A 27,533-nucleotide genomic window follows, 5' to 3' on the forward strand; every position below is an offset into this window, starting at 1 on the left:
ACTTCTCTGATTAATATGACATGCAACACTTGTATGTGTGCAGTATGTCAGCTGCAATCTATTCTGTCATCAATAGAGCTGTGTTGCTATTGGTCCATGCTTCAGATAAGAATAACCAGCTCTACACAAACCTGCCGGTTATATTACTCAGATGCCTTGTGTTACCCATACTTGCCTACCTGACCCTCTCCATGAGGGAGAAAATGCTCTGTTCCTGGACTTTCCTGGTAATGTATGATTGCCATCACCTGTGGTGAGCTAGTTAATTGATAAGAAAGGTGTTTCACCACAGGTGATGGCAATCATACATTACCAGGAAAGTCCAGGAACAGAGCATTTTCTCCCTCATGGAGAGGGTCAGGTAGGCAAGTATGGTGTTACCTTGTCTGGAGAACATTAACTGCGTTACCTGGATTATTTCCTACCTGAACTACAGTACCTAGATTATCTGTTCACTGAATCTTAGCTTTGGAGGACTTCTGCCTGTTATATACTTCTGTATATACTTGCTGAAGCAGATTTCTATTGAACCAAAGAAAAACTCATTTGATTCACCGCTTATCAACCCTTCCCCAGACACTCGTCGCACAGTCCATGAACAGCTCAAGTCTACTAGTTTCTACAATCCCTTCATGCTCTGTGGATTACAGTGTAAAGTATGATTATAAAATATGCAGTTTAGTAACACATCTTGTTGAACAACCCTTATTGACAACCAATATCTGCATGATATTACTAGAAAATTCCATATTGTGATCTCTGGATCATCATGGGGGCTGCAGGTTCAGTTAGGGGTTAAGGCCTGACTCAGTGGAGGACATAAACAGAATGCAATGTCGATGTTGGAATAGTTGATTGATTATTTGCTGCTACTCAGGCGCAAAACATCTTGGAAACCCCTGCAACGCATGCATGAACCCAAGTGTAGGTGCTATTGCGCACGGGATCGCTGGTATCTGAAATGGAGTAGTCAAGTGATGGAAGGTGGTCTGAAGAGACTGCAAAAAATCACAGTCATGCGGGCATGTTATGGGAATGTCAGTGGAAGCGGACTTCCACAGAGACCATGTTCAGATGGAGACACTGAGCCTACCATAGGCTGGTGCATGTTTGCATGTTGATCGTGATGGTGCACTGATGATGGACTGTATAGATCAACAGTGGATTTAAAGTGTACAGGGGCAGAGAAAATGGGTATGTCAGGGCCCGAACACAATGGCACACGCTAGTGCACAATGGGTAGGCTGAAAGTTGCATTTGCATATTATTGCACCCGCAACTCCTCAACTGGGTGCTAGAGTGGACACTATAGCATCTGTCTCTAGATCAGGCCATAAGACTTTAGGAGGAGTCTGAGGTTGGCTAAACCATTTAGGGAGGAGGAATTATTATTAATCATATTATTAATGGATTTCTTCTTCTGCGATTGTTCCAGACTAAATTTAATATTTTTTTTAAAAGACAGATGCTTTCTAAGTCAATGCAATTAGACGTTGGCAGTATAAAACAGATCACAGAATAAGCCAAATTTTATTCCCTGTTTGTTTGTTTCCAAACATGTCAACATTTTGATGTTTAAATATTGCATTTCTTATCCCACCTCCGTATCCCAGGAGTCAGATGCTGCCTGTAACTAGGCGGATGTTTGCCAACTGAAAGAATATATCTGACAAAGCTATTTATAATAGAATTCTGTTGCATAATACATTGCTCCCACCATTCCTTCTTCTGCCAAATTACCGTACAACATAATCCCCACAGGGTAAAACCTGTCTCGTGTTTCATGTTATCATTGTAATGCAACAGTTGAGTTACATGATGAACAAAGTTCTTCAGAATCTCTGATGTCTGAATATAAATAGACAAACTCTGCAAAAGCAGAGTTTATTGACCAAGATGACCATGATTATGGAGGAGTAGATGTTTACACCTGTACACTTTGGTAGAGAAGCACATGTCTTGGTGCATTTTTTTGGGGAAGAGCATTTTTAGGCTTATCTATAAATAAAGCTTTGTTTGGCAATTCGATTACTTCATTTTTCCAGTGGGAATGAATCCTGACTCTTTTACTAAAACTAGAATAAAATTGCCCTTAACAGTATATAAACTATCAGATTTCATATTCACTAGAGACCCTGCACCATTATAACTAGAGGAAACTGGTATGGAAGAAATCGCATACAAAGTGTTATTCAGATTTTAAACAAATTTATTGTACAATAAGCAACCGGTTGCTAAAAAATAACAATAACTATATATTAAATAATTAAAAATAATAATAATATATCACAAAATACTTTTTATTTTCTTATTGTTTAATAAAACATTTTTTTTCACATATGAATAATAATAATAAATATACTAACAATGTGTTGGGAAGTCCATCACTGTGCACACAGGGAGCCGCAAAAATTGATTAGTGTATGTGTGTACACCACACCAAGATCCAAGAGGGAACTGCTAATAACCATTTATGTTCCATCTAACATTTTCCAACCAAGATGAAATATACAGGAAGTAATTTCTCTATACAGCTGTCTTCCCTTGCAAAATGTATAGGCAGAATATCGTACCGTACTCACACCAAAGTGAAGTGAGAATCATACATAAAGTTTTCTTTATGGTTCCCCAACGCCTGTGGTTGTGCTGTATCCTTCCACACCACCAGTGATGTAAACCCACAAGGATAACTGACGTACCAAACTTACAGTTTGATCTGCTTTAACTTGCATATCAAGGTTTCTTTTCCCTTTATTCCACTTCTCTTTCTGCATGCGGAATCCAAGATACTTCCGATACTCAGTATTGGGAGGTATATAGAGACAGATGAAACCCCAATCAGTGTGTCTCAATAAAAGCAATTTTACTCTCTACATCAATAAAACTTATTAAAAAGATTTTTTCAGGGCATACACAGCTCAAGTTACATCAAGGTGTTTGCACAGTTAGCTGGAAATAACTTTAAACACCTGACCTGTGGGGGTAAGTGGTCCGGACTGAACCCCAATGATGATAAGTCCAAGGTCATAAATGGATGTAACCATACAGATGTGTAGCCTGCTCTCTACCAACGCGTTTCGACATTTGTCTTCCTCAGGGTGTGTGGGAGAGCAAGCTAGGCATTACATTTATACCTACTGAAAGTCCCTCCTCATCCGGGGGAGGAGATTGTGAACAGGAAGTGGGTATCAATAAAACTTCTAATACACACAAATTAAACACAAACTAAATGTGTAATAAATTGGGCAAAATTGCCCTGTTGGATATCATTCTTTAAATATATTAAAAAACTATTAGCAAACATGTTAATAACAACCAAATTGGTACCGTGCGTTCCAATATAAATGGAACGCATGCTGTTTCCGCCGGAAATGACGTTCCGTTCCGTAATCTCCAGCCACTGTGTAAACACAATAACCATGAACGCGGTTTACATTATGTGTACCATGTATCCATACTGATACAGCGGTTATACACAAAGGTATTTTCCCCATCATGCGGACATGGTGCGATCCACTAACAGTGGTGCGCACTGCATGTCCGCCGCAAGTGACGTATCGGGAGGCATTCTCCCACCGGAAGTTCTGTATCACTCACTGCCTTCCTGACTCCAGCCAGCGGAGATCAAACAGGAAATAATACTCTAATCTGTGTGCGTTCCACCTCGGCTGGAACGCAAACAGGAAATACCAAGTAATTACCTAATGGATATATATATATATATATATATATATATGTTTTCTTTCATATAAATAAAAACATGTTCATTTTCCTATTGTTGGCTACTATATGGAAATAAATAAAAATAATACATCTTAATAGGATGTATTATACTCATCTTTACAGCACTAAAATGGCTTAACAACCATGAGGGAACTGCTAATAACCATTTATGTTCCATCTAACATCTAATTGAATAAATGCATACCTAGATGATAAGTATGTCCCTATAGTGCCAGATAAAATTATTTTTGGTAAATATTGGGGAAAATAGTGATATAATGTTTCTCACTGATTACACCATCAAAAGATGGTCTAAATGATATACTAGAGGAACCATTTGCTTTCAAAGTCCACATTCAGACCTCCTGGTTCGAGTGTCCCTAAGTTAAATATAGATCTCATTTCTGTTCTTGCCAGGACTTCATCCACATTATTTTTTCTGCAATTTTCTTTAGCGATTTGGATACCACAAAAAGAAATAAGATCTGACGGCTTACAGTCTAGAATATCCTTAAAATGTGCTGATATGTTACGTGTAGTTAATCCTTTGTGTATATTACGCAGGTGTTCCGCCATCCTTTCTTTCAACCTTCGTCCTGTTCTCCCGATATATTGTTTATGGCAAGAGCACTCTAATAGATATACTACGTTTTTACTATGGCACGTAATTAAAATGGTGTATTCTTTATTTTTGTTAGTCGATGTATATTTGGTAATTATTACCCTCTCTTTTCTCTTGCAGTTTTTACACCTTACACAGGATCCACATCTATAAAATCCTTTGGATTTTATGCCTTTGTCGATTCCTGGTTTATGTTAACTACTTTTTACTACCTGATATCTAAATTATTTGCTTTCCGGTAGATAAAGGTCAGTTTTTCCTTTATGTGATCTTTAATAATGGGATCTTTTGTGAGAATCTTCCAGTGTTTTTTTTACTATTCTCTCCAGATCTTTATGCTAGCTATTAAATTTGGTAATAAAGGGGATACCCAGGTCTTTCTTCATTTTTACCTTCTCAGAATTGGTTTTAATCAATTCATTTTGATCCACATTTTTAAACCTTTCGAATTCCTTCTCTACATGAGTTCCATCGTAACCTTTCAACATGAATTGTTTCTTTAAATCTGGGCCTTGGTCTACATAGCCATCCATCTTAGTACAGTTCCATCTCAATCTATTGAATTGGTCACTGGGGATGGATGTTAGCCAACTCTGATGATGATTACTTTCTGATTGAATATATGAATTACAATCTGTAGGTATATTGTAGGTTTTGGTGAGAATGTGATTATGTTCTATAAAGATGGTTAGGTCTAAAAAATTGAGGGACTGATCGCTAATCTGGAAGGAGAGTTCTATGTTCTGGTATTTAAATATTGACAGAATTCTTCCAGTCCTTCATGTCCTCCTCTCCAAGTGAACAGAATATCATCAATGTAACGGATCCAAAGCACCAGGTTTGCTCCAAAGCCATGCCCTTCATACACGGAGAATGTTTCCCAGTGTGCCATAAAGAGATTGGCATAGCTAGTAGCGAACCTGGTGCCCATTGCAGTACCCTGATTTGCATGTAGAAAGATTCATAAAAAAAATTTTTTTGTAAAATAAGATGAATGCCTTCCTGAATTACATTTTTCAGATCATTATCCCGCTCTTCCGATTCCAAGAAATGAGATGTAGCTGTTATTCCATGTTGGTGATCAATAATGATATACAGCGATGTTACATCTGCTGTAACCAAAATATAATCCGATTCCCAACTGATATGTGATAGTAGGTTAATCACGTGTAGGGAATCTCTGGTGTATGAGGGGGTTTTCTTCACAATCGGTTGGAGAAGGTAGTCAATGTAATGAGAGAGGTTGGAAGTAATGGATTCAGTTCCTGCAAAGATAGGTCTCTCTGGTGGTGTTTCCTTGTTTTTATGTATTTTAGGGAGTGTGTATAATACCGGTATCGATGGTTTCTGGATTTCAATATATTTCCTTATGGTAGATGTGATGGCTCCTTTTTTTCATACATTTCTAAAAAGGAGGAGACCTTTTTGCTTATGGCATCTGAAGGATTTTCTCTTAATTTTTTATAGGTGAGGACGTCTGCCAGTTGTCTCTGTATTTCTCTGTTGTATTCTTCTATATTCTGCACTACAACTCCACCACCTTTGTCAACAGGCTTATCCACAATATTTTTGTTTTCCTTTAGGCTTTTCAAAGCATCTCTCTTTTTTATTTAAATTCTGATGTTGACTCTTTTTGAATTCATGATTTTCAATATCTTCTTTCACCAGTTTTTCGAAGGTTTCGATAAAACATCCTTTCTTGAATGTCAGATAGAAGATCGATTTGGGCTTGAAAATACTTTTAAGTTCATCCCCGGCACTCCTCTCCACTGGTTTCTCTGCAAAAAACATTTTTAAAGTTAATTTTCTTATGAAAAGTTGCAGGTCTATGTGACGATCCAAATTACTCGATAGTGCAAAATTTAAGCCCTTTTTAGGACATTATCCTCATGTTCTGTAAGAACATGACTACTTAGGTTATACATTTTCATGTACTTTAATTCCTCCTCTTGTTCATTATTTAAATCTGGTTGGATATTGTTATCGTTTTCTTTTTCTGTATCTTAATTTTTCTTTCTCTTTTTTTTTTCCTTCTTTTTATTTTTGGTTCCTGTAGTACCCATTCTTGTTTTGTATACCGGGCAGTCATCGTCTGCCTTTACCATAAAAAATGTTGTGCTTCATCTACATTTTCCAATCTGTCATAACGATTATACGCTCTGGTCGGGAATTCTGTTGTTGGATCCTTCCAAGTTTTCACAGAGTGCCGTCTTATTTATTTCATGGTTATACCTTCCTCTATATCCGGGTTCTTTTCTTCTCTGGACAAATCGTGGTTCATCATCAAAAACTTCATGATAGATTTCTTCTCTCGATGTTCTATTGCTCTCCATCCTATTTGTATCTCGTCGTATTTTTATCCTCTGATTATAGGGTTTTCTTGTCCATTCTTCCTCTTGTTGGTATCCTCTATTTTTTCTGAACATACCGACATTAGAATGCTTTCTAGTGGATGGATATCTTTTTTTCTGTATTTCTACTGTAAGCTTTGTGTGAGAAATTCACTTCTATTTTTTTAGTAATGTTGTGTTGGATTCCCTCTCTATAATTTATAACATCCCTTTCATATTTTTTCTTCTTTTTCATCATTAGCTCTTTCTCGTTCTTATTTATTCTGCCTATAATTTCTTCCTCCATTTCTTTATAATCAGATAAACTAAAAATAATAAAAAAATAAAAATATATACCCGAGGAAGTGGCTAATATAGGAAAACATATACTAAAAAATATTATATCCAGAGAAAAATAATGCAAACTCTAGATCACTAAATCCATGCCTATATCTGTGTTCAGGAGGCATTTGATATGCCGGCTGTCAGGATCCCGGCGCTCACCATACCGACGCCGGAATCCCGACAGCCGGCATACCGACAACTATTCTCCCTCTTGGGGTGTCCACGATACCCCTGGAGGGAGAATAAATAGTGTGGTGAGCGCAGCGAGGGGCTATTTTGCGCTCACCCCGCTGCCTGTATGTCACTGGTCAGGATCCCGGTGCCGGTATGCTGGGCGCCGGGATCCTAAGCGCTAGCATAATGTACTACACCCCTGAGTTCATAGGGGATCATAAACTTGTTTTCCTTTGTTCCAGGCAGGTACAGTAGGTACTGTATAATGCAATCCAAATGCAAATAGATACTCTGGGAAAAAATGTATGCTTGACCTTATAGACTCGCTATGTACTGCAGATAGCACATGTATGAGCTGCACACAGATATGTTGTTACCTAAGCTCCACTATGCTAGCGTAAAGCAGATTCTGTCCACCCAGAGGGGCTGGCTCTCCAATGCCAGAGAGAACGCTCTGTGGATACATCCCCCCGTCATTAGTTGATATAAAAAATGTTTTATTCTTGATAAAAGTATATACAAGCTTTCAAATTTGCTTATAACATAAAAGATGGGGTCAGAGAATACAATGTTGCTAATAACGGAGATGGTACTGATTCCTGCCAGCACCCTTTCGTGTGTGAGATCGAGGCAAGATCCACTAAGCTCATGGACAATGTCACTCAATTCCAACGCGTTTCGTCCACATAGGTGGCCTTCTTCAGGGGTATAACAAGAAGGACAAAAAATAACAGCTGAAGACAATTCACTGGCTGTTCTTAAGAATGTATTTGCTCATAGTATCATAATGAGCATTGACTTGAATGATAAACCAGGGAAGTCCTAACTGTCCTCAGGCAAAAAGTGGTATCTTATTTATCTGCAAAGTAAGAATGCTTTCAAAAATAGAAGTGTTAATAGTTTATTTTTCTAAAATAACAAAATGCAAAGTGAATGAACAGAAGGGAAATCTTAAATCAATATTCAGTGTGACCTCCCTTTGCCTTTAATACAGCATCATTTCTGCTAGGTAAATTTTTACACAGTTTGTGAAGGAACTTGGCAAGGAGGTTTTTTCCAAACATCTTGGAGAACTAACAAATCTTTTATGGATGTAGGCTTGCTCTCATGATATTGAGATCAGGGCTCCTTGTTCTTCTTTACACTGAAGATAGTTCTTAATGACATTGGTTGTACGTTTGGGGTCATTGTAATGCTGCAGAATAAATGTGGATGCCTCTCTGATGGCATTGCATGATGGATAAGTACCTGCCTTTATTTCTCAGCATTGAGGACACCATTAATCCTGACAAGATCCCTAATTCCATTTGCTGAAATGCAGCCCCAGACTTGCAAGGAACCTCCACCAAGCTTCACTGTTGCCTGCAGACACTCATTATTGCACCGCTGTCCAGCCCTTCGGTGAACAAACTGCCTTCTGTTACAGCCAAGTATTTCACATTTCACTTATGAGTCCAAATCACCTGCTGACATTTTTCTGCACCACAGTTCCTATGTTTTCATGGATAGTTGAGTCACTTGGCCTTGTTTCCACATTGGACAGACTCTTCGGAAAAATAGATGGGTGTACCATGTTTTACGCTATTTCTGAGCTGATGGCACTGCTGGACATCTTTGGATTTTAAAGGGAAGTAAGCATGGTGTGCCTTTCACCTGATGCACTAAGTTTCCTTGGCCCGACCACTGCGCCTACAGTCCTCAACATTGCGCCTTTTATTTGTGCTTCTCCAAAAGAGCTTGAACAGTACATCTTGAAACTGTTATGATTCCAGCACTCTGGTCTGAGGAGATCTTTTGCGAGGACCGGAGCACTGGAACAAAATGCTGGGGAAGGGAGCGGGAATGGAAAATAGCCCCTGGCGCCCTAACTCCGTTGTCTCGCCCGTGCTGTCAGAAATCCCCTGCGAGACTATGGTTGCTTGAGCCCATGGCAGCCGCGTTTGAAGGGCGGATTATGTCTGCCCAACTCCGATGCCCCCTCAGGTCTTAATGGGAGACAAAGGGAAATCCGAGACAGGGTGATAACAAGGGGCCCTCTGACTAAACAACCAGGCCAGGGGCTACAAGAAACTAAAAACTAGAATATGTGCGGAAAAACCGCCAGGGAAAAGGACAACCAAAATATCCACTTGTCCACTCTCCTACCCGGCACCGCCGAGTTCCGGAGAGGACTTGTGGAAGCGGAACCCTCCGCAAGTGCTCCGAAACAGAATATAAAGAAAAAGCAGCTGAGCCGCAACATACGGCAGAGCCGTAACTCACGAACACCACACGATATTCTCTGGTGATCGTTGAGGACAACAGGGGACCAAACGAATTCTTGGGATGAGATGACAACTCCAAGATACAGAACTTCTGAGGACAGGAATGACCGGATACAGCAGGACAGGAACAGACGTTCAGCAAACCAAGGCAGCATGCAGGAAGCTATTACCGGCGTCTGTGTGCAGCACTGGGCAGGTATTTAGCAGGGAGTCCTCCAATCAGCTGTTCAGAGCCTGATTGGTATTAATGCCATGCAGCTGCCTTGCTGCACGGCCAGAAGACAAGTGTGTGTGCAATTAGACCCTGCAACGGGGAACGCGGTCCGCCCGTGGCGTCCCCGTTGCTAGGGTCCATGCGGCTCAGCGCGCCCGGCGTCTAGCGTTGCTAGGAAGCCGGTGGCTGAATGCGCACGGCTTCCCTAGTTGCTAGGCGCCGGGCCGCGCGGACATTGCGTACCCCGGCGCCTAACAGTACCCCCCCCTTGAGGAGGGGTCAAGGAACCCCTAAAGCCAGGTTTCTGAGGAAATTCCCGAAAAAATGCCCTCTTGAGCCTAGGGGCATGAAGATCCTTATCTAGGACCCAAGACCTTTCCTCCGGACCATAGCCTTTCCAGTGAACTAAAAAATAAAGCCGACCCCGGGACAATTTGGAATCAAGAACTTTCTCTACCAAGAACTCCTGTTGTCCCTGTACATCCACTGGAGATCTACCCTGAGAGATCCTCCGAGGAAATCTACTGGAAGAAACGTATTGTTTCAACAGGGAACAGTGAAACGTATTTCCAATCTTGAGAGATCTTGGTAAACGTAGCCGAAAGGCAACTGGGTTGACTCTTTTAATAATAAGAAATGGTCCAATAAATTTGGGTCCCAGTCTAGCCGAGGATTGTCGAAGCCTGATGTTGCGAGTTGACAACCACACCTTATCTCCCACCTTAAAAGTGCAAGGACGTCGGAGCCTGTCAGAAAATTTCTTCTCTCGAAAGGCCGCTTTTTTGAGAGCAAGGTGCACTTTTTTCCAAATTGCTCTGAGATGGGAGGTTAAAGTCAGCGAGGAGATTGGAGAATGATGAAAAAAAGAATTAGCTCTGGGGTGAAAACCAAAAACTGAAAAGAAAGGAGACTCTTTAGTGGAGGAATGACAAGAATTATTGTAAGCAAATTCAGCCAAAGGAAGAAACTCGGACCAATCATTCTGGAGTTTGTCTGAATACAAGCGCAGATATTGTTTCAATGACTGGTTAACTCGTTCGGTTTGCCCGTTGGATTGTGGGTGGTAACCGGATGTTAACGACAGTTTCATCTTTAATGAAGCACAAAAACATTTCCAGAATTGTGCGACGAATTGTGGACCCCGATCAGAAACAATATCAGTGGGCAACCCATGAAGCCTGAACACATGGCGGAGGAACAAAACTGCCAACCCTTGAGCAGAAGGCAATCGGGGAAGAGCAATAAAATGAGCCATTTTACTAAAACGGTCCACTACCACCCATATGACTCGGAATCCGGCTGAAAGGGGAAGGTCAACCACAAAATCCATGGAAATATGAGACCATGGCCTGAGAGGGACACTTAAGGGCATAAGTTGCCCTATAGGCAAGGAACGGGGAACCTTATGCTGTGCACAAACCTGACATGAATAAACAAATTCCCTAACGTCTTTAGAAATACTAGGCCACCATACTGAGCGAGAGACTAACTCCAATGTTTTAGTGATTCCCGGATGCCCTGAAACTTTGTTGTCATGGAATTCAGTTAAAACAGTAGCTCTCAAAAATTCAGGAACGTAAAGACGACCAGCAGGAGTAAATCTAGGAGCTTGATGTTGAAGTTGGTTTAACTGGGTAAATAAATCCTGTGTGAGGCCTGCCCGGATGACCGAAGATGGAAGTATTGGGGTAACAACAGGATTGTTATTGTGAACCGGAAGAAAGCTACGTGACAGGGCATCAGCTTTAGTATTCTTGGAACCAGGCCTGAAAGTGATTATAAATTTGAAACGAGTAAAAAATAATGCCCAACGTGCCTGCCGGGCATTAAGCCGTTTAGCTGATTCAATGTATTGCAGGTTCTTATGGTCAGTCAATACCGAAATAGTATGCTTCGCTCCTTCCAGCCAATGCCTCCACTCCTCAAAAGCCCACTTTACCGCCAGTAACTCCCGATTACCAACGTCATAATTGGATTCAGCGGAGGAGAACTTCCTGGACATAAAGGCACAAGGATGTAAGTCCAAAGACACCGGATCCTTTTGAGAAAGGACAGCCCCCACTCCAACCTCTGAGGCATCAACCTCCACAACAAAGGGCAATTCCGGATTAGGATGTCTGAGGACTGGAGCTGAGACAAAGGCTTGTTTCAGAGCCCGGAAGGACAACTCAGCTTCATGCGACCAGTTGGTAGGATCCGCTCCTTTCTTTGTCAGAGCCACAATGGGAGCAACCAGGTCAGAAAAAGAATGAATGAACCTCCTATAATAATTCGCAAACCCTAAAAAGCGCTGAATTGCTTTTAAATTGGTGGGTTGCGCCCAATTAAGGATGGCCTGAAGCTTCTTAGGTTCCATGGAAAATCCCTGAGGGGAAATTATGTACCCTAAAAAAGATACTTTCGTGACGTGAAATTCACACTTCTCCAGCTTGGCATATAAACGATTCTCACGTAACTTTTGAAGAACCAGACGCACCTGGGTGATATGTTGTTCCATCGATTCAGAAAAAATCAAGATGTCGTCTAAATAAACGACCACAAATTTCCCTAGGAAGTCACGGAGCACATCGTTAATGAGGTCTTGAAAAACTGCTGGAGCATTAGACAGGCCGAACGGCATCACCAGGTATTCGTAGTGACCCGACTGAGTACTGAAAGCCGTCTTCCACTCATCTCCAGATTTAATTCGGATGAGGTTGTAAGCTCCTCTCAGGTCAATTTTAGAAAAAATCACAGCAGAACGTAACTGATCAAAGAGTACAGAAATCAACGGCAAAGGATAGGTGTTTTTGACTGAGACTTTATTCAAGGCTCTAAAATCTATGCATGGTCTAAGCGAGCCATCCTTTTTCTCCACAAAGAAAAAAACAGCACTTAAAGGGGATTTTGATGGTCTAATAAAACCTTTCTGTAAGCTCTCCTGAACATAGTCATTCATAGCCGAAGTTTCTGGCCCGGACAATGCATATAATCTCCCCTTTGGCAATGCGGCACCAGGGATTAGCTCAATAGCACAATCATAAGGCCGATGGGGAGGCAGAATGTCCGCATTGCCTTTGGAGAATACATCGGCAAACTCCTGGTATTCCACAGGAATGAGTTCTGGAATGATAACTGCTACTCTAACTGGAAACGAAATACATTCCTTAGCACAAAAAGTACCCCATTGTGAAATCTCCCCGGACCGCCAATCAATGGTGGGATTATGAAAGGCCAGCCAAGGGTGACCCAGAACAACTGGAACTGCTGGGCAATGTGTTAGATAGAACTCGATCTTTTCGGAATGTAAAGCTCCTACTGTAAGTACTACGGGAGGTGTACGGTGAGTAATAACCCCGTTGGAAAGCGGACTCCCATCTAAGCCATGCATGGTGACACACCTACCCAATGGTAACTGAGGAATGCCTAAGGCCTTAGCCCAAGTTAAATCCATAAAGTTTCCTGCAGCTCCACTGTCAACAAAAGCCGACACCAAAGAACTGAGGCTGTCAAAGGAAACCTTAACTGGAACTAAAAGAGAGTTATTCGAGGAGATAAGCTGCAGACCTAGGTGAACCCCCTCACAATTCACCTGGTCAAAGCGTTTCCCGACTTGTTCGGACAGTTAAAAGCAAAATGTCCCTTACCACCACAGTACAAACAAAGACCGGAATTTTGCCTTCTGGTCCTTTCCTCAGGAGACAGCCGGGAGAGACCCATCTGCATGGGCTCCTCGACGTCTTCTGGAATGGAATAAACACAAGGACTTGACCTTACAGATGTTCCTCTTTCAGCTCTCCACTCTCTGAGACGACGATCAATCTTAATAGAAAGCTCCATGAGTTTATCGAGAGTCTCAGGAGCGGGGTACTGGAGGAGACTGTCTTTAATAGACTCTGATAAGCCGAGGCGAAACTGACTGCGCAGGGCTGGGTCATTCCAGCCACAGTCGTTCGACCAACGGCGAAACTCAGTACAATAAACCTCTGCAGGATTTCTACCTTGTTTGAGAGCGCGCATCTGACTTTCAGCGGACGCCTCTCTATCTGGGTCATCATACAAAAGCCCTAAAGATTTAAAAAAAGCGTCTACTGACAACAACGCAGGATCCTCTGCTCTTAAACCGAATGCCCAGGTCTGAGGATCCCCCTGGAGTAAAGAAATAATAATCCCAACCCGCTGAGATTCAGTACCAGAGGAAGTAGGTCTTAAACGAAAATAAAGTTTACAGGACTCTTTAAAATTAAAAAAATATTTTCTATCACCAGAAAAACGGTCGGGCAAATGCATCTTTGGTTCAGGGACCACCTTTGGGGAGGCTCGCAAAAGATCTTCCTGCGACCTCACCCGAAGAGAAAGATCCTGAACCATCTGAGTCAGTTCTTGAATCTGATTGACTAAGAGCTGGCCAGGACTTGGTCCTAAACCTGTCGGATTCATGCGGCCAAAAAACTTTAACAAAAACTGAATGAGAGGAAAAAATTAAAGCCCTGTTTAATTTTAATTTTTTGGTATGGCCGGTAATAATGTTATGATTCCAGCACTCTGGTCTGAGGAGATCTTTTGCGAGGACCGGAGCACTGGAACAAAATGCTGGGGAAGGGAGCGGGAATGGAAAATAGCCCCTAGCGCCCTAACTCCGTTGTCTCGCCCGTGCTGTCAGAAATCCCCTGCGAGACTATGGTTGCTTGAGCCCATGGCAGCCACGTTTGAAGGGCGGATTATGTCTGCCCAACTCCGATGCCCCCTCAGGTCTTAATGGGAGACAAAGGGAAATCCGAGACAGGGTGATAACAAGGGGCCCTCTGACTAAACAACCAGGCCAGGGGCTACAAGAAACTAAAAACTAGAATATGTGCGGAAAAACCACCAGGGAAAAGGACAACCAAAATATCCACTTGTCCACTCTCCTACCCGGCACCGCCGAGTTCCGGAGAGGACTTGTGGAAGCGGAACCCTCCGCAAATGCTCCGAAACAGAATATAAAGAAAAAGCAGCTGAGCCGCAACATACGGCAGAGCCGTAACTCACGAACACCACACGATATTCTCTGGTGATCGTTGAGGACAACAGGGGACCAAACGAATTCTTGGGATGAGATGACAACTCCAAGATACAGAACTTCTGAGGACGGGAATGACCGGATACAGCAGGACAGGAACAGACGTTCAGCAAACCAAGGCAGCATGCAGGAAGCTATTACCGGCGTCTGTGTGCAGCACTGGGCAGGTATTTAGCAGGGAGTCCTCCAATCAGCTGTTCAGAGCCTGATTGGTATTAATGCCGTGCAGCTGCCTTGCTGCACGGCCAGAAGACAAGTGTGTGTGCAATTAGACCCTGCAACGGGGAACGCGGTCCGCCCGTGGCGTCCCCGTTGCTAGGGTCCGTGCGGCTCAGCGCGCCCGGCGTCTAGCGTTGCTAGGAAGCCGGCGGCTGAACGCGCACGGCGTCCCTAGTTGCTAGGCGCCGGGCCGCGCGGACATTGCGGACCCCGGCGCCTAACAGAAACCCTAGTCTGCTGTGAAATCTTTGTCTGGGAGAGCCCTTGCTGACGCAGTATAACTACCTTGTGTCTTGTTGCTGTGCTCAGTCTTGCATGGTGTATGACCTGTGACATGAAACTGTCTTTCTCAACCTCACCTTTGTAGCAGAGTTTAGCTGTTCCTCACCCAGTTTTAAGCCTTCTACACAGTTGTTTCTGTTTCATTCAATGACTGTTTTTCAATCTATGAAAATTATAATTATTATCACCTGTTTGGTTTTATTGCTTAACCACTTGCCTGGCATGGTCGCATCAGATGCATGGCGTGCTGGCGCATGCCAAAAAGCTGACGGCTGTCTCAGCCCTGTGTTCGCCTCTGCTTGTTTGACAGGCAGAGACATTCGCTAGGCGGGAGGGGGCGGGCTGGAGGAGCATGGCCGCCGTTTTAGGGCGCGGTCCGGACAACGAAGGTGTGCCTGGACCGTGCGAGTGGCGGGCCACGGTGGCTGCGTGTTGTCACACACAGCTGCTGCGATCCTCACAGTGACAGGTAGCTCCCTGCCAGCGCGCAGGAGCTGCGCTTGTAGGGAGCTACTCTTCAAGTACAAAAACGCTTTTGTACTTGTGCGACGGGGCAGGGCCTGACATGCGGGGCGGACTAGCCCTGTGCTGGGCGTCCCCCCGCATGTCAGGGAAGCTGATCGTAGATGTGCTAAATGTAGCACATCTGCGATCAGGTTTGAATTACCACCCAAGACTCCATAGTCTCTAATTTCCCCAAGCTAAAAGGATAGATATACAAGTATACATTTAGATACAGAAGTATACATTTGGATATGTATATATAGATCTATATTTTATATATATATATATATATATATATATATATAGAATCAGCTAGTGAATCAACGTTTTCAGGTTTAAAGTATTAAAACAAGCTTTCATTTTAGTTTTCTTAGATAAATATCACAAGTTTAGATTTTCATGCTTTAAAGCATTCTTGTGTTAATTGGATTCTGATTGTATCCTGAACTCGCATGAACAGGTTGCAAATTGATTTCTACTTTTGGGTTGAATGAGTCTGAACTGCTTTTCCCTCAAAATACTAAGGTAATGTACTGCCTAATTTATACGAAGGATGGATGTGCTGCCAAATTTATACGGAGGATGGATGTACTGCCTAATTTATACGAAGGATGGGTATACACACTAGCTCAATGTCAGCATGACAAATCATCTACATCGTGCAATGTGTACATGCGATTCCGCTCTCCCACGGGTCAGCCCTTCTGTACAGCCAACCGGAAGGTATTACATGCAACCCGGTACATATTAATGAAGGACGGAACAGTGATCGTTACGTCGTTCATTAAATCTTCCTGGTGTGTACAGGTAATTGAGCATGGTCCAGGCAAAAAGGAATTTTCCCATCGTCCTGGTGTGTTCCCATGTTAAAACTTTATAAAATAACAGTAACTTTATAAAATAACAGTGTGCTCAGTGCATATGGATAAAGGGTAAAAGGGTTAGAATTTGATAGTCTGATGTGAAAAACTACTGTTACCTGGATAGAGGGATGTTCATTTAATGGATGCCATCATCAGGGGTTTTTTTTTTTTTTCAGTAAATGAACAAATTCCTAATTTATTGGGTTTTTACAGATTAGTGTTGTTTATTTCTAAAACTGAAGTTAAATTTAGATTAATTTATACCAAATGGAAAAAACATAACTAAAAAATCATGACATTGAGTTTAGCCAGTAATAGAACAAAGTTTTTCATTAGTTAATATCTCTTCATTTACTGGGTTGTACTTCATTTTCCCAGATGTTTTAAATTCTAATAGTCTTTTTTTTTTTTTTTGGTGGTGGTGGTGGGGGGGATTAATAATTAGACAAAGTCTACAATCAGTTCAGGTACAGTGAAGAAGCAGTGTCTTTTATCAGTGGCACTCTAAAGGCCAGTACACACGGCCCGATTTGGGAGAGATGTGTGCTGAGCAAACCGCTCAACACACATCTTTCCCACCGCTGAGCACAGCGCGATGTGTGCTGAGCATGCGGGGGGAGATGGGGGGGGGGGGGGCGCTTATTTCACCAAGCGGGTGAAATGAGCGACCTGCTAGATTGGCCTGCACGGCAGGCCAATCTAGCTCCAGCAATAGCGATGCGCGGGGCTGCGTATCGCTATCGCTGTGGGGGGTACACACGAGTGATCTGTGCTTAAAATCTAAGCAATCTAGTCAGATTGCTTAGATTTTAAGCATGGATCTCTTCGTGAGTACCCCCCTTTAAACTGGGTACACACTATACAATGTAACAATGTGACAGTTGTTCCAATTTTACAAAATCCCAGAACATATGATATAGAGTTTACACACTATGCAATCTTCCAAACAGCATCACGATATATTACAGGGCTTGATTAACACTTGTTTCATTAGCTCAGTCCTTCCAGCAATAACTATTTGTCGGCATTGCACAAACTAAGTCCTTTAGCAGAGATACTGTGTAACTCTTATCCTTGCATTTAAACTCGGCTCTGGAGCACAAACATTTCTCTTGAACTTGTAATAAACTCATTCTTGGATTAGCCCTTCTTCTTAGCTGATACAATATAGCGCCGCTGGCTGCACCCTCCTTAATCACTGGCTAGTTTGTAACACACATTTGTCTGTGGCTGGCTGTCAGTTTCAAACAGTACTTACTCAGACTCAGGGAACAGAACTTCAAGCTGGCTGTTCCCACTGTAATGTCTCCTCACTCTTCCCCTCAAGATGGCCATTGCGTCCACACCTACCACCAGGCCTGGTGGTGTCCGGTCAAGTGGCTGTGGCGTCTCAACACCTGCTCTCCGGCAGCACTCCCTGGCAACACTCCACTGCTCTCTCTAACAGCGCTACTGTCACAGTCCAGCATCCTGCAGCTCTCTCTGCTCCGCGACCCTCCGTCTGCCAGCACACGCCACACTCTCCTCCTTCTTCCCAGCAGGCTCTGCTTCACCCAGCAGCCTCTCGGCAGTCTGCTTTCTCTCCTCAGGCTACGTGACCAGACCAAGGGCTGCAGTTAACTTCTCCTGCCCCAGCTCTTCTCCTGCTGCTGTGGAGCTCTACAAAAGCTCTTAAAGGGGCACACACACAGTTTTGGTGTGCCACACATAGGCTAGAGATTATGTGTTGGAAACCTTCCCTGGGGAAGATTTTCTGATGCAGTGTTGCATGATGATGATTTATTCATTGCACGCATATTTGATTGGATTTTGGAGACACACTATATTCTTCTTATAGATACTGAACCCATATTCACTTATAACAGCCGGCTTTCCTTAAATCCAGATATGGTTACCAGCAGAGCCAGCTTAACAATGGGGTGATGGGTCTACAGCCCCAGACCTCCACATAGAGATAGGTCCATCAAAATAACAGTACACAGTCAGCCATAAATCTTACGAATTAAAACTATTTCTATTTTCCTCACAAAATTATACAAGTTTTCCACTTTTTTGAGCAAATTCATCACATCAAGCGCTAATAAATAAATAGATCAGAAACCAAACCTTCCCTTGTATATGGAGAGATTCTTATGGAGACAGTTCCTCATCCACTTTCCTTCCGATCATATATCTTACTTGGTTCCACTCATATACCAAATGATATGCAAAATAAAAATAAACAATACAATGGTGTAGTATGTCAATCAAAGTCCAATTTCCAAAATCACAGTTCACCTCTGTGCATGGGAGATAATCTTTATATCCTGTGTGGAAATTCTAATGGACCCTCCACCGTCTTTCCTTTTGAGTTGATAAACGGCGTACCAGAAACTCACAAAAGGTAAAGTGGGTTTATACATATAAAGGTTTCTTTCTCTCCTATGTTTTCCATACCAAAACTCACAATGTGTCAAGATGTATTAATGCACATAAAGGTATCTTTGCCACGGTAAATAATTAGATGAGCATACCCCTAACTCACAATTATGTGAATAAATTCAAGCATATCAAGGTTTCTTTTATCTCTTTTACGAATACAGTATGTTTGGCATACCCCAACTCACAATTCAGATGATGAGTTCAAGCACATCAAGGTATCTTTCAACATCCACGGGGCCGGAAGATTTGTAAAAACAAGGGTATTTATTGCACAATAAGATCGGAAAATACAAATATATTCAAAAATGCATAAAAATACATAGGAGCGTATTTTACATGATCTCACCAAAGGAGAAGGCCATGGGTAGTTGGTATATGCCACCTGACGATTCGGGGTCCATACAGTCCTTCTCATTCAGGGTCCCAATGGTCCAAAAAAAAATCAGAAGGTGAAGAAAGTGTATGTGCTCCCCTCTGCTACCGGCTTTACCTTTTGTGAGTTTCTGGTACGCCATTTATCAACTCAATAGGAAAGACGGTGGAGGGTCCATCAGAATTTACACACAGGATATAAAGATTATCTCCTATACACAGGGGTGAACTGTGATTTTTAGAAATTGGACTTTGATTGACATACTGCACCATTGTATTGTTTATTTTTATTTTGCATATCATATGAGTGGAACCAAGTAAGATATATGATTGGAAGGAAAGTGGATGAGGATCTGTCTCCATAAGAATCTCTAAATATACAAGGGAATGTTTGGTTTCTGATCTATTTATTTCTCAGCACTAGATGTGATGAATTTGCTCATTTTTGATTGTATCTAGATTTTGTGGGAGTTTGGTGAAATCTCCTTAGGGCAATACATTCTCAGCAGCTGTAAGTGCCTGAGAAGGACCAACTCCACTTTTTGTTCAAATATTTTCAACTTTTACGTATTTAGGGAATCACTGGGGCCGATAGTGTAGGGGTGTACACTGTATGAGATAATACATAAAATATTCAACAATAGCTGGATATCCTGCAGAACTGCATAGACAGATATATGGGAAATATGTAATACATTATAAAGGTAATACTCTCATATATAAGAACCACTGGCAAGAGGTTCTTCAGCTATAAACAATATAGGCAACCCAGGCAGGGAATATATGCTCATAATACACTACCAAATGAATAACCAACAAACCACAGCCTCTGGCAAGAGGTTCAGGAGCAGCAGTGTAAATAATATATTATTCCCAGGTTAACCACAGCAATGTAAATAATAAACAGTTCCAACTGAAACCGAAGAAACAATCCAAAATTAAGGGCTATAGACAAAGCAAACCAAAACTTTCTAAGGATCTAGGCAGCCTACATTCTCCCTGTCTATTAAACCCAACAATTTAAGATAAATAGTTTGAAGCCAAAAACCACTAGCCAACTTATTGGTGGCTCAGTAAACATACTGTAATTCTAACAGTTCAAATACTAGGCCTTATTCAGAGTTAGTCTGAAACAATCACATTTTGCAATTTTACAAAGAAGGCGCATCTCTGCCAGCAATTCACAATTCATCAGTCTGCAAAATTCAAGCTGCACTTTTTGCCCTTGGCTGCAACTCTCAGCTACTGCCATACAGTACCTGGTTAAGGTAAGACTGGATTACCACTGGAGGCGTTCCTTCCCAGACAGTACTGAAAATGCCAAAAATTGCAGCACACAATGGAAATATAAAGAAGTCAATGGCTGGACTGTGCAGTTAACAAATACCCAAGTATCTGAACTGCTTTGTGAAGCAGGCACAAGTGTACAGTATTTTTTTTTTTCATGTCCACACTTCTAGATATATGTGCAGGCTTCCCTGTCCCCAATTGTGCATGACTCAGTCCTTGTAGTGTAAAATTACTGTTTAAACACTGCTCTGTGCTCCTGTTTGTCACGATCCGGGTATCTGGACGCCATTTCTTACCCATCAGATGCCTCCTAAGGCTGGCTCAGCGCTCCAGGACCGGATCCCATCTGTTATCCTGATGTTTACATTCCTGTATCCTCTCCTGTCACTCTGAGACGCGGTCACAGTAAACGCCATATTACACCTGGCATGGCGTCTCCCGCGGCCTCCGCCGCCGTCCCTGAGCTTCTGCATGCAGAGTGTCTGAGTGGCGATTACGTCAGCCGCGGCCTCCGCTGTGTCCGCGTGGTTGGATGTGCACCTGTCAGCTTGGCGCCTCCTGTCTCCGGTGGCCGGCGCCGCCATTACTGTTTTCATTACCACATGGATTACAAACCAAACTTCCCTCCAAGTGTCTGCATGGGCGCAGCCATCTTGGATTTTGTCAGCTGATCTTTTCCACCAATCTGTTCTCAGTATTGATAATCTGCATAATTGCCTAGCCAATCCCTTCCATGCTGCAGGTATAAATACACTGTGCCTGAGCAAGGAAGGCGTCAGTGCTTTGGTTGTCAAACCTAGTTCCTGTTTGTCTCTCTCCTGTGATTGTCTTCCAGGTTCCAGCTCCTGTCTCAAGACTTCCACCATAGAGACCCGCACCAGCATTCCACCTGCGGTGTAGCCTGACTCTCCGATCCATTGTGGATTCATCTGTTTCCAGCTACAACATTACCTGCTTCCAGCCCAGCTTCCAGCAGAGTACAGCTTCTCTTAAAGGGCCGGTGTCCTTTCTACACTTTACCACTCTCCACCGGTATTATTATTTCTCCGCTCTCAAGTTCTACATTTCATTCATATTGCATCGCTCTCAAGCTTCATTTATTATTTAACTGGTTCCAGCCAGTATCCACTCCGTGCCAACATCTGTCTGGTTCCAACCAGAACCCACAGCAGCTATTTTATTTACAGCAGTCCAGCTTTCCCTGGAACACCAGCTGGTACGATCCTGGGCTTTCTTCACTGCTACAGTCAGGCCTGGTAAGGACTTTCCAACTCGCAGATAATAAGAACTGTCTCACACTACCAGAGCTCTGTGGCCCCTGCCACCCTGTAGTACCCAGGAACTGTATTATTTCTCTGCTGATTTTATGTTTCTTTTACTGCTACTGTGATGCATGGAGTTTGTCATAAATAAACATCATTGACTTTTATTCAAGTTGTCATGGTCACGCCTTCGGGCGGTTCTTCTTCATGTTACTTACATGTCCAGGGGTCTGATACAACCTCCCAGGTTCCGGTACATCTCAGCCCCTACAACTGAGGCTGCCTCCCGTCAGCTCAGGCCCTCAGTTGTGACACTGTTGTTTTACTACATTTGAATAAATGGTTTGTTTGCTATCTATTTGTTTGCTACCAGTTGCTACCTAATGGACACAGTCATTTTCACAGTCATCACTATCAACTCCAGGATCAGGGCTGACATAGGCCAGACCCCTGCAGGAAGATAGGTTTGAGACTTTCAATGGCCATGATTGTTTAAGTAACGATTACACACTCACTTACTGTGACGCCACGATCATTCCAACCCCAATCTCAGCCCTCAATTCAGTCTTAAGTCAGGCTTGAGAAATAAAATGTTGCAGTTTCCAAAAAGTTATGGTGCAAAATCTCAATTCATATAGAAAAATGAATCAAATTACATTTAAGACTGACTCTGGATAAGGCCCACTGTTGTTGTCTCACATGTAAAGGTTCTGCGCAAATTCTAATTTGGGTGTAGCAATAACATGTTCTTATCAGATAAAGTATTGCCAAACCTCCAAATATTTGACAGCTCTTTATAATAAATAATATAGGAATTATCTCTCATTCTCTCTCGATTCCTGTTGAGTCAATACTGCCATACTAAAGGCCCATACACACTTGCCTAGAAAATGAGCGTTGTCGCTCATTTTCACCCTTCCTGAGCGACATCGCTCATTTTCTCAGCAAGTGTGTATGCCGCCAACGATAATCGATGTGCGGCCCCGCGGGTTTGCAAGATTGTCGCTGTTGGCAGTGCATGCATGCTCTATCTGGACTGTCGTCCAGGAGCTGCATGCACGGCCGGCCGCTGCGTGACGTCACTGAGCGATATGAACTGTCATATAACTCAGTGTGTTCGTGTGGCCCCCAACCGCCCAGCCCGGGAGAGGAAACACTAGACGACATCGCTGATAGAGCGACATCGTCTAGTGTGTATGGACCTTAAGATGATCTATGGAAATTCCTTTCTTTCTTTCTTTCTTTCTTACTTTATTTATGTTTACTTACTAAAACCATCTTTCCTAGAAGTGTTAATTTTTTTGACGAAAATTTTGACTAGAAGGGCAATATTCAATTGTCCCCTGTTTTTGCCTATATTGCGCCCATAGCAGCTCGGCTTAGGAGCATAAAGCGGCTAAACCTGACTAAACTGTTGGGCGCAACGCAAAAGGTCCCATTTGGGCAGCCAAACGGGTCACTTTTCACACATTTCAGCTCGCCAATCCAGGGAGAAGCGAGCTGAAATGATGATAGCGCGCCCGTCGACAGAAACATTTGAATAGCTGCCAGCGGGCACGAATGGGTGCGGGAGGGGGGACACATTTGAATCTCGCCAAGTATTCATCAACTACAGATTATTTCAGGAAGAAAATATTACTAAATTTAGACTCAAATAACGACTGTGATCCAATGACTAAATCTTAACTAAAATAAAGCAAAAAAAAAAAGACTAAAACTAAATTTAAAATCCTTGTCAAAATTAATACTGGAAGTAGAGTTTTCAAATTTAAAGAACAATTATGTGTTCTAGATATATGCAGAAAACAAATATGACCTTCTGTGAAGGAAATAGGATTGTGTATTGCACTTGTTTGTTCTAACAAACTTAAAGCATTAATTTGTATGATATATGGGAGCACGCCGGTAAGTCAGAATCTGTATGTAACACATTCTCAGCCTACTGAGCCTAGATTACTAAACACATAGTTAAAGGTATGCTAACTTCTCATGAGAATTTTAGAGAAATGTTTTTTATCAAAATCTATTACAGTATCATTAAACTATTTGCAAAAGTTTTCACTAAAATGAAAATTGAGATCACTGACTAAATCTTGACTAAAACGAAGCAAAAGAAAAAGCACTAAAATGTGACTATAAACCAGATCCTTGTCAAAATTAACAGTTTCCTAGTGCTTAGGACGGAAGTACAGCCCTCCATAAAAACCTCTATGGGGTGATCTTATTCATATCAACCGAAATAACTGATTTTTCCAATACACTGTAATGAAACTCCTTTATAAAACTCCTTTTAGTGGAACTCCACTTTGTTACTACAATAATAATAATAATAATAATAATAATAATATTAATTGTTTTTAGTACCTACATATTACACAGTAATTTTTAGAGCATAATTAATAATTCACAAGTCCATGTTGGGCTATCTAGACATTCAGTGGCCCTGATGATACAAGGGAGGTGTTGCAGGGCTGGGCCTGTGTAAATAGTTCCCATTCCCACTCCTTCTCAGTGGCCCTGCGTCCATGCCGCAGAGTAGCTAACAACCTATATTCTCTACCACATGTATAAACCTTAGGATTAATTTTGTCAGAAGCCAATTAACCTACCAGTATGTTATATATGAACGTACTTAACATAAGTTTGAATGTGTTTATATTAAAGATTTCCTCTACGCTCTCAGTTTTCTCCACCAACAATGGATTACACCATGTTCCCTGCAAACTGCCAATAAACCGGGATCAATATGATATCCCAGCTGTCGGGATCCTGACAGTAGGAGACCAATGCCAGGATCCTGACAGCCGGAATACTGGCATCGAGCGCAGCGTGTCCCCTCACCTTTGGTCGCCACAGGATTATATTTCTCCTCAGGTGGTGCGGACTACCACCAATTTTGACCGCCGGTATTTCACCGGGTGTCAGGATTCCGGCGTCGGTGTCCTGACAGCCAGGATCCCGACCACCGGCAAATTGTCTGCCTCCCAATAAACCTAATAATTCACATTCTAAGCCAGATTACATGAGCTGCATCAGGACTCAACATATTTTCAAAAGTTTCTACATTTCCCCAAAAAGTATTCTAGGTACTGTGTATTTCTAAGACGATTATATAATTAGCAATACGGCTAATTGTCGGGTAATTACCAAATGGCCTAGGGAAAAGATATTCAATTAAATAGCCTTTCCCTGTGCCTAAAATCGGGGATTACTGCACATAAACACACTAATTCCACGTAAACTGTGGAATCAACCCCGATTGTGCCTATTTCTCGCTGACTTTTCCTCACAGCTCCTGAAGCTGGGAGGGAAAGTACACATAGGGATTTCACATGCAGGCAATTCTCTGCTAATTGCGCTGTCCCTGCAATTAGCTACAGGCTTATCCCAATGGCTAACTGAATAGGCACCTAATTGTTCAGTATATTAACGGATATAGACTTTTAGTGAATATGTATGCTATGGTACAGTAGTATGATTGTCATTTTAAGTGGTTAGATAATATTTGTAACTGTAACTGCAATTCTTCTTTTAGTCACTGGCTAATATTGAATCTCTTGTATTTTTGACACAGGTACTCAGGAACACTGAACGATCAAACCTACATTATCACATTCCTTACAACATGCTTTGTGCTACCTCTGATGCTCATATTTGTGTCTTACGGAAAGGTAATGAGGAAGCTGAGAAAGGTGAGTAGATGCACAGATGCAGACCAAGGGACTGAGATTAGTATGATAGATGATAGTAGGGTAGATGATAAGATAAGTTTGTCTGATGTCCTAGTTGAGTGCTTTGTAGCTGGATTTGTTTGTTATTATTCATTTGATCAAGAGTACATTTCTTTAGTTGTTGGACTGGGGTGGTAGAGGCTAAGGGGTATATGCAATTGCCGGCGAATTGCGGCAATTTTTCGCCCGTTTTTTAATTCGACACAATTCGACCGTCGAATTCCGGCAGGCGGGTGCCGGAATTCTACATATTCAATAAAAAACGGATTCGACAGTCCCGCTGTCGAAAAACGGCCAATTTGACGGATTTTGATTAGATTTTTTTTAAAAACGGGGGAAAACGGGAAAAAACCCGAAAAAAAATTGCGTGGGGTCCCCCCTCCTAAGCATAACCAGCCTCGGGCTCTTTGAGCCGGTCCTGGTTGCCAAAATACGGGGGGAAAAATGACAGGGGATCCCCCGTATTTTAACAACCAGCACCGGGCACTGCGCCTGGTCCTGGTGCAAAAAATACGGGGGACAAAAAGAGTAGGGGTCCCCCGTATTTTTTGTACCAGCACCGGGCTCTACTAGCTGGACAGATAATGCCACAGCCGGGGGTCACTTTTATACAGCACCCTGCGGCCGTGGCATTAAATACCCAACTAGTCACCCCTGGCCGGGGTACCCTGGAGGAGTGGGGACCCCTTCAATCAAGGGGTCTCCCCCCCCAGCCACCCAAGGGCCAGGGGTGAAGCCCGAGGCTGTCCCCCCCATCCAAGGGCTGCGGATGAGGGGCTGATAGCCTTAAGTAAAATGCACGAATATTGTTTTTTCCAGAAGAACTACAAGTCCCAGCAAGCCTCCCCCGCAAGCTGGTACTTGGAGAACCACAAGTACCAGCATGCGGGTGGAAAAACTGGCCCGCTGGTACCTGTAGTTCTACTGGGAAAAAAATACCCAAATAAAAACAGGAAACACACACCGTGAAAGTAAAAGTTTATTTCATACATGCCGACACATACATACTTACCTATGTTGACCCGCCGACTGCCACGTCTCCAATGTCGCCGACGATCCGGGGTACCTGTGAATAAAATTATACTCACCTCAATCCAGTGTCCTGTGATTTGTAATCCACGTACTTGGCAAAACAAAAAAACGAATACCCGGACCACACGGACTGAAAGGGGTCCCATGTTTACACATGGGACCCCTTTCCCCGAATGCAGAGACCCCCCGTGACTCCTGTCACAGAAAGGTCGCTTCAGCCAATCAGGAAGCGCCACTTCGTGGCACTCACCTGATTGGCTCTGCGCGTCTGAGCTCAGACGCGCATTGCACAGCCCCCTCCATTACTTTCAATGGTAGGAACTTTGTGGTCAGCGGTGAGGTCACCCGCGGTCAGCGGCTGACCGCGGGTAACCCCACCGCTGACCGCAAAGTTCCCACCATTGAAACTAATGGAGGGAGCTGTGCGATGCGCTGTCTGCCAGCTCAGACGCGCATACAGCCAATCAGGAGAGTGCCACAAAGTGGCGCTTCCTGATTGGCTGAAGGGACCTTTCTGTGACAGGAGTCACGGGGGGTCTCTGCATTCGGGGAAAGGGGTCCCATGTGTAAACATGGGACCCCTTTCAGTCCGTCTGGTTCGGGTTAATGCGGTTTGTTTTTTTGCCAAGTACGTGGATTATAATAAAAGACCAGGACACTGGATCAGGTGAGTATAATTTTATTTTCAGGTACCCCGGACGTCGACATTGGAGACGAGGCCAGAGTCGGCGTGTCAACATAGGTAAGTATGTGTGTCTGCATGTATGTAATAAAGTTATACTTTCACGGTGTCTGTGTCCTGTTTTTATTTGGGTATTTTTTTTGCAATAGAACTACAGGTACC

The 27,533-nt window shown here is 42.8% G+C and overlaps 1 protein-coding gene across 1 annotated transcript in view; it reads left to right on the forward strand.

The window, feature by feature from the left end:
- Positions 1–27,533, forward strand: part of LOC135056611 (opsin-VA-like) — a 168,352-nt gene that overhangs the window by 84,439 nt on the left and 56,380 nt on the right. Inside the window, exon 3 of the mRNA XM_063962011.1 lies at positions 25,501–25,618. Coding sequence (XP_063818081.1) covers positions 25,501–25,618 — 118 coding nt within the window. The remainder of the gene's footprint in view (positions 1–25,500; positions 25,619–27,533) is intronic.

The sequence above is a fragment of the Pseudophryne corroboree genome, chromosome 3 (genome assembly GCF_028390025.1).
Source record: "Pseudophryne corroboree isolate aPseCor3 chromosome 3, aPseCor3.hap2, whole genome shotgun sequence".
Classification (NCBI taxonomy): domain Eukaryota; kingdom Metazoa; phylum Chordata; class Amphibia; order Anura; family Myobatrachidae; genus Pseudophryne; species Pseudophryne corroboree.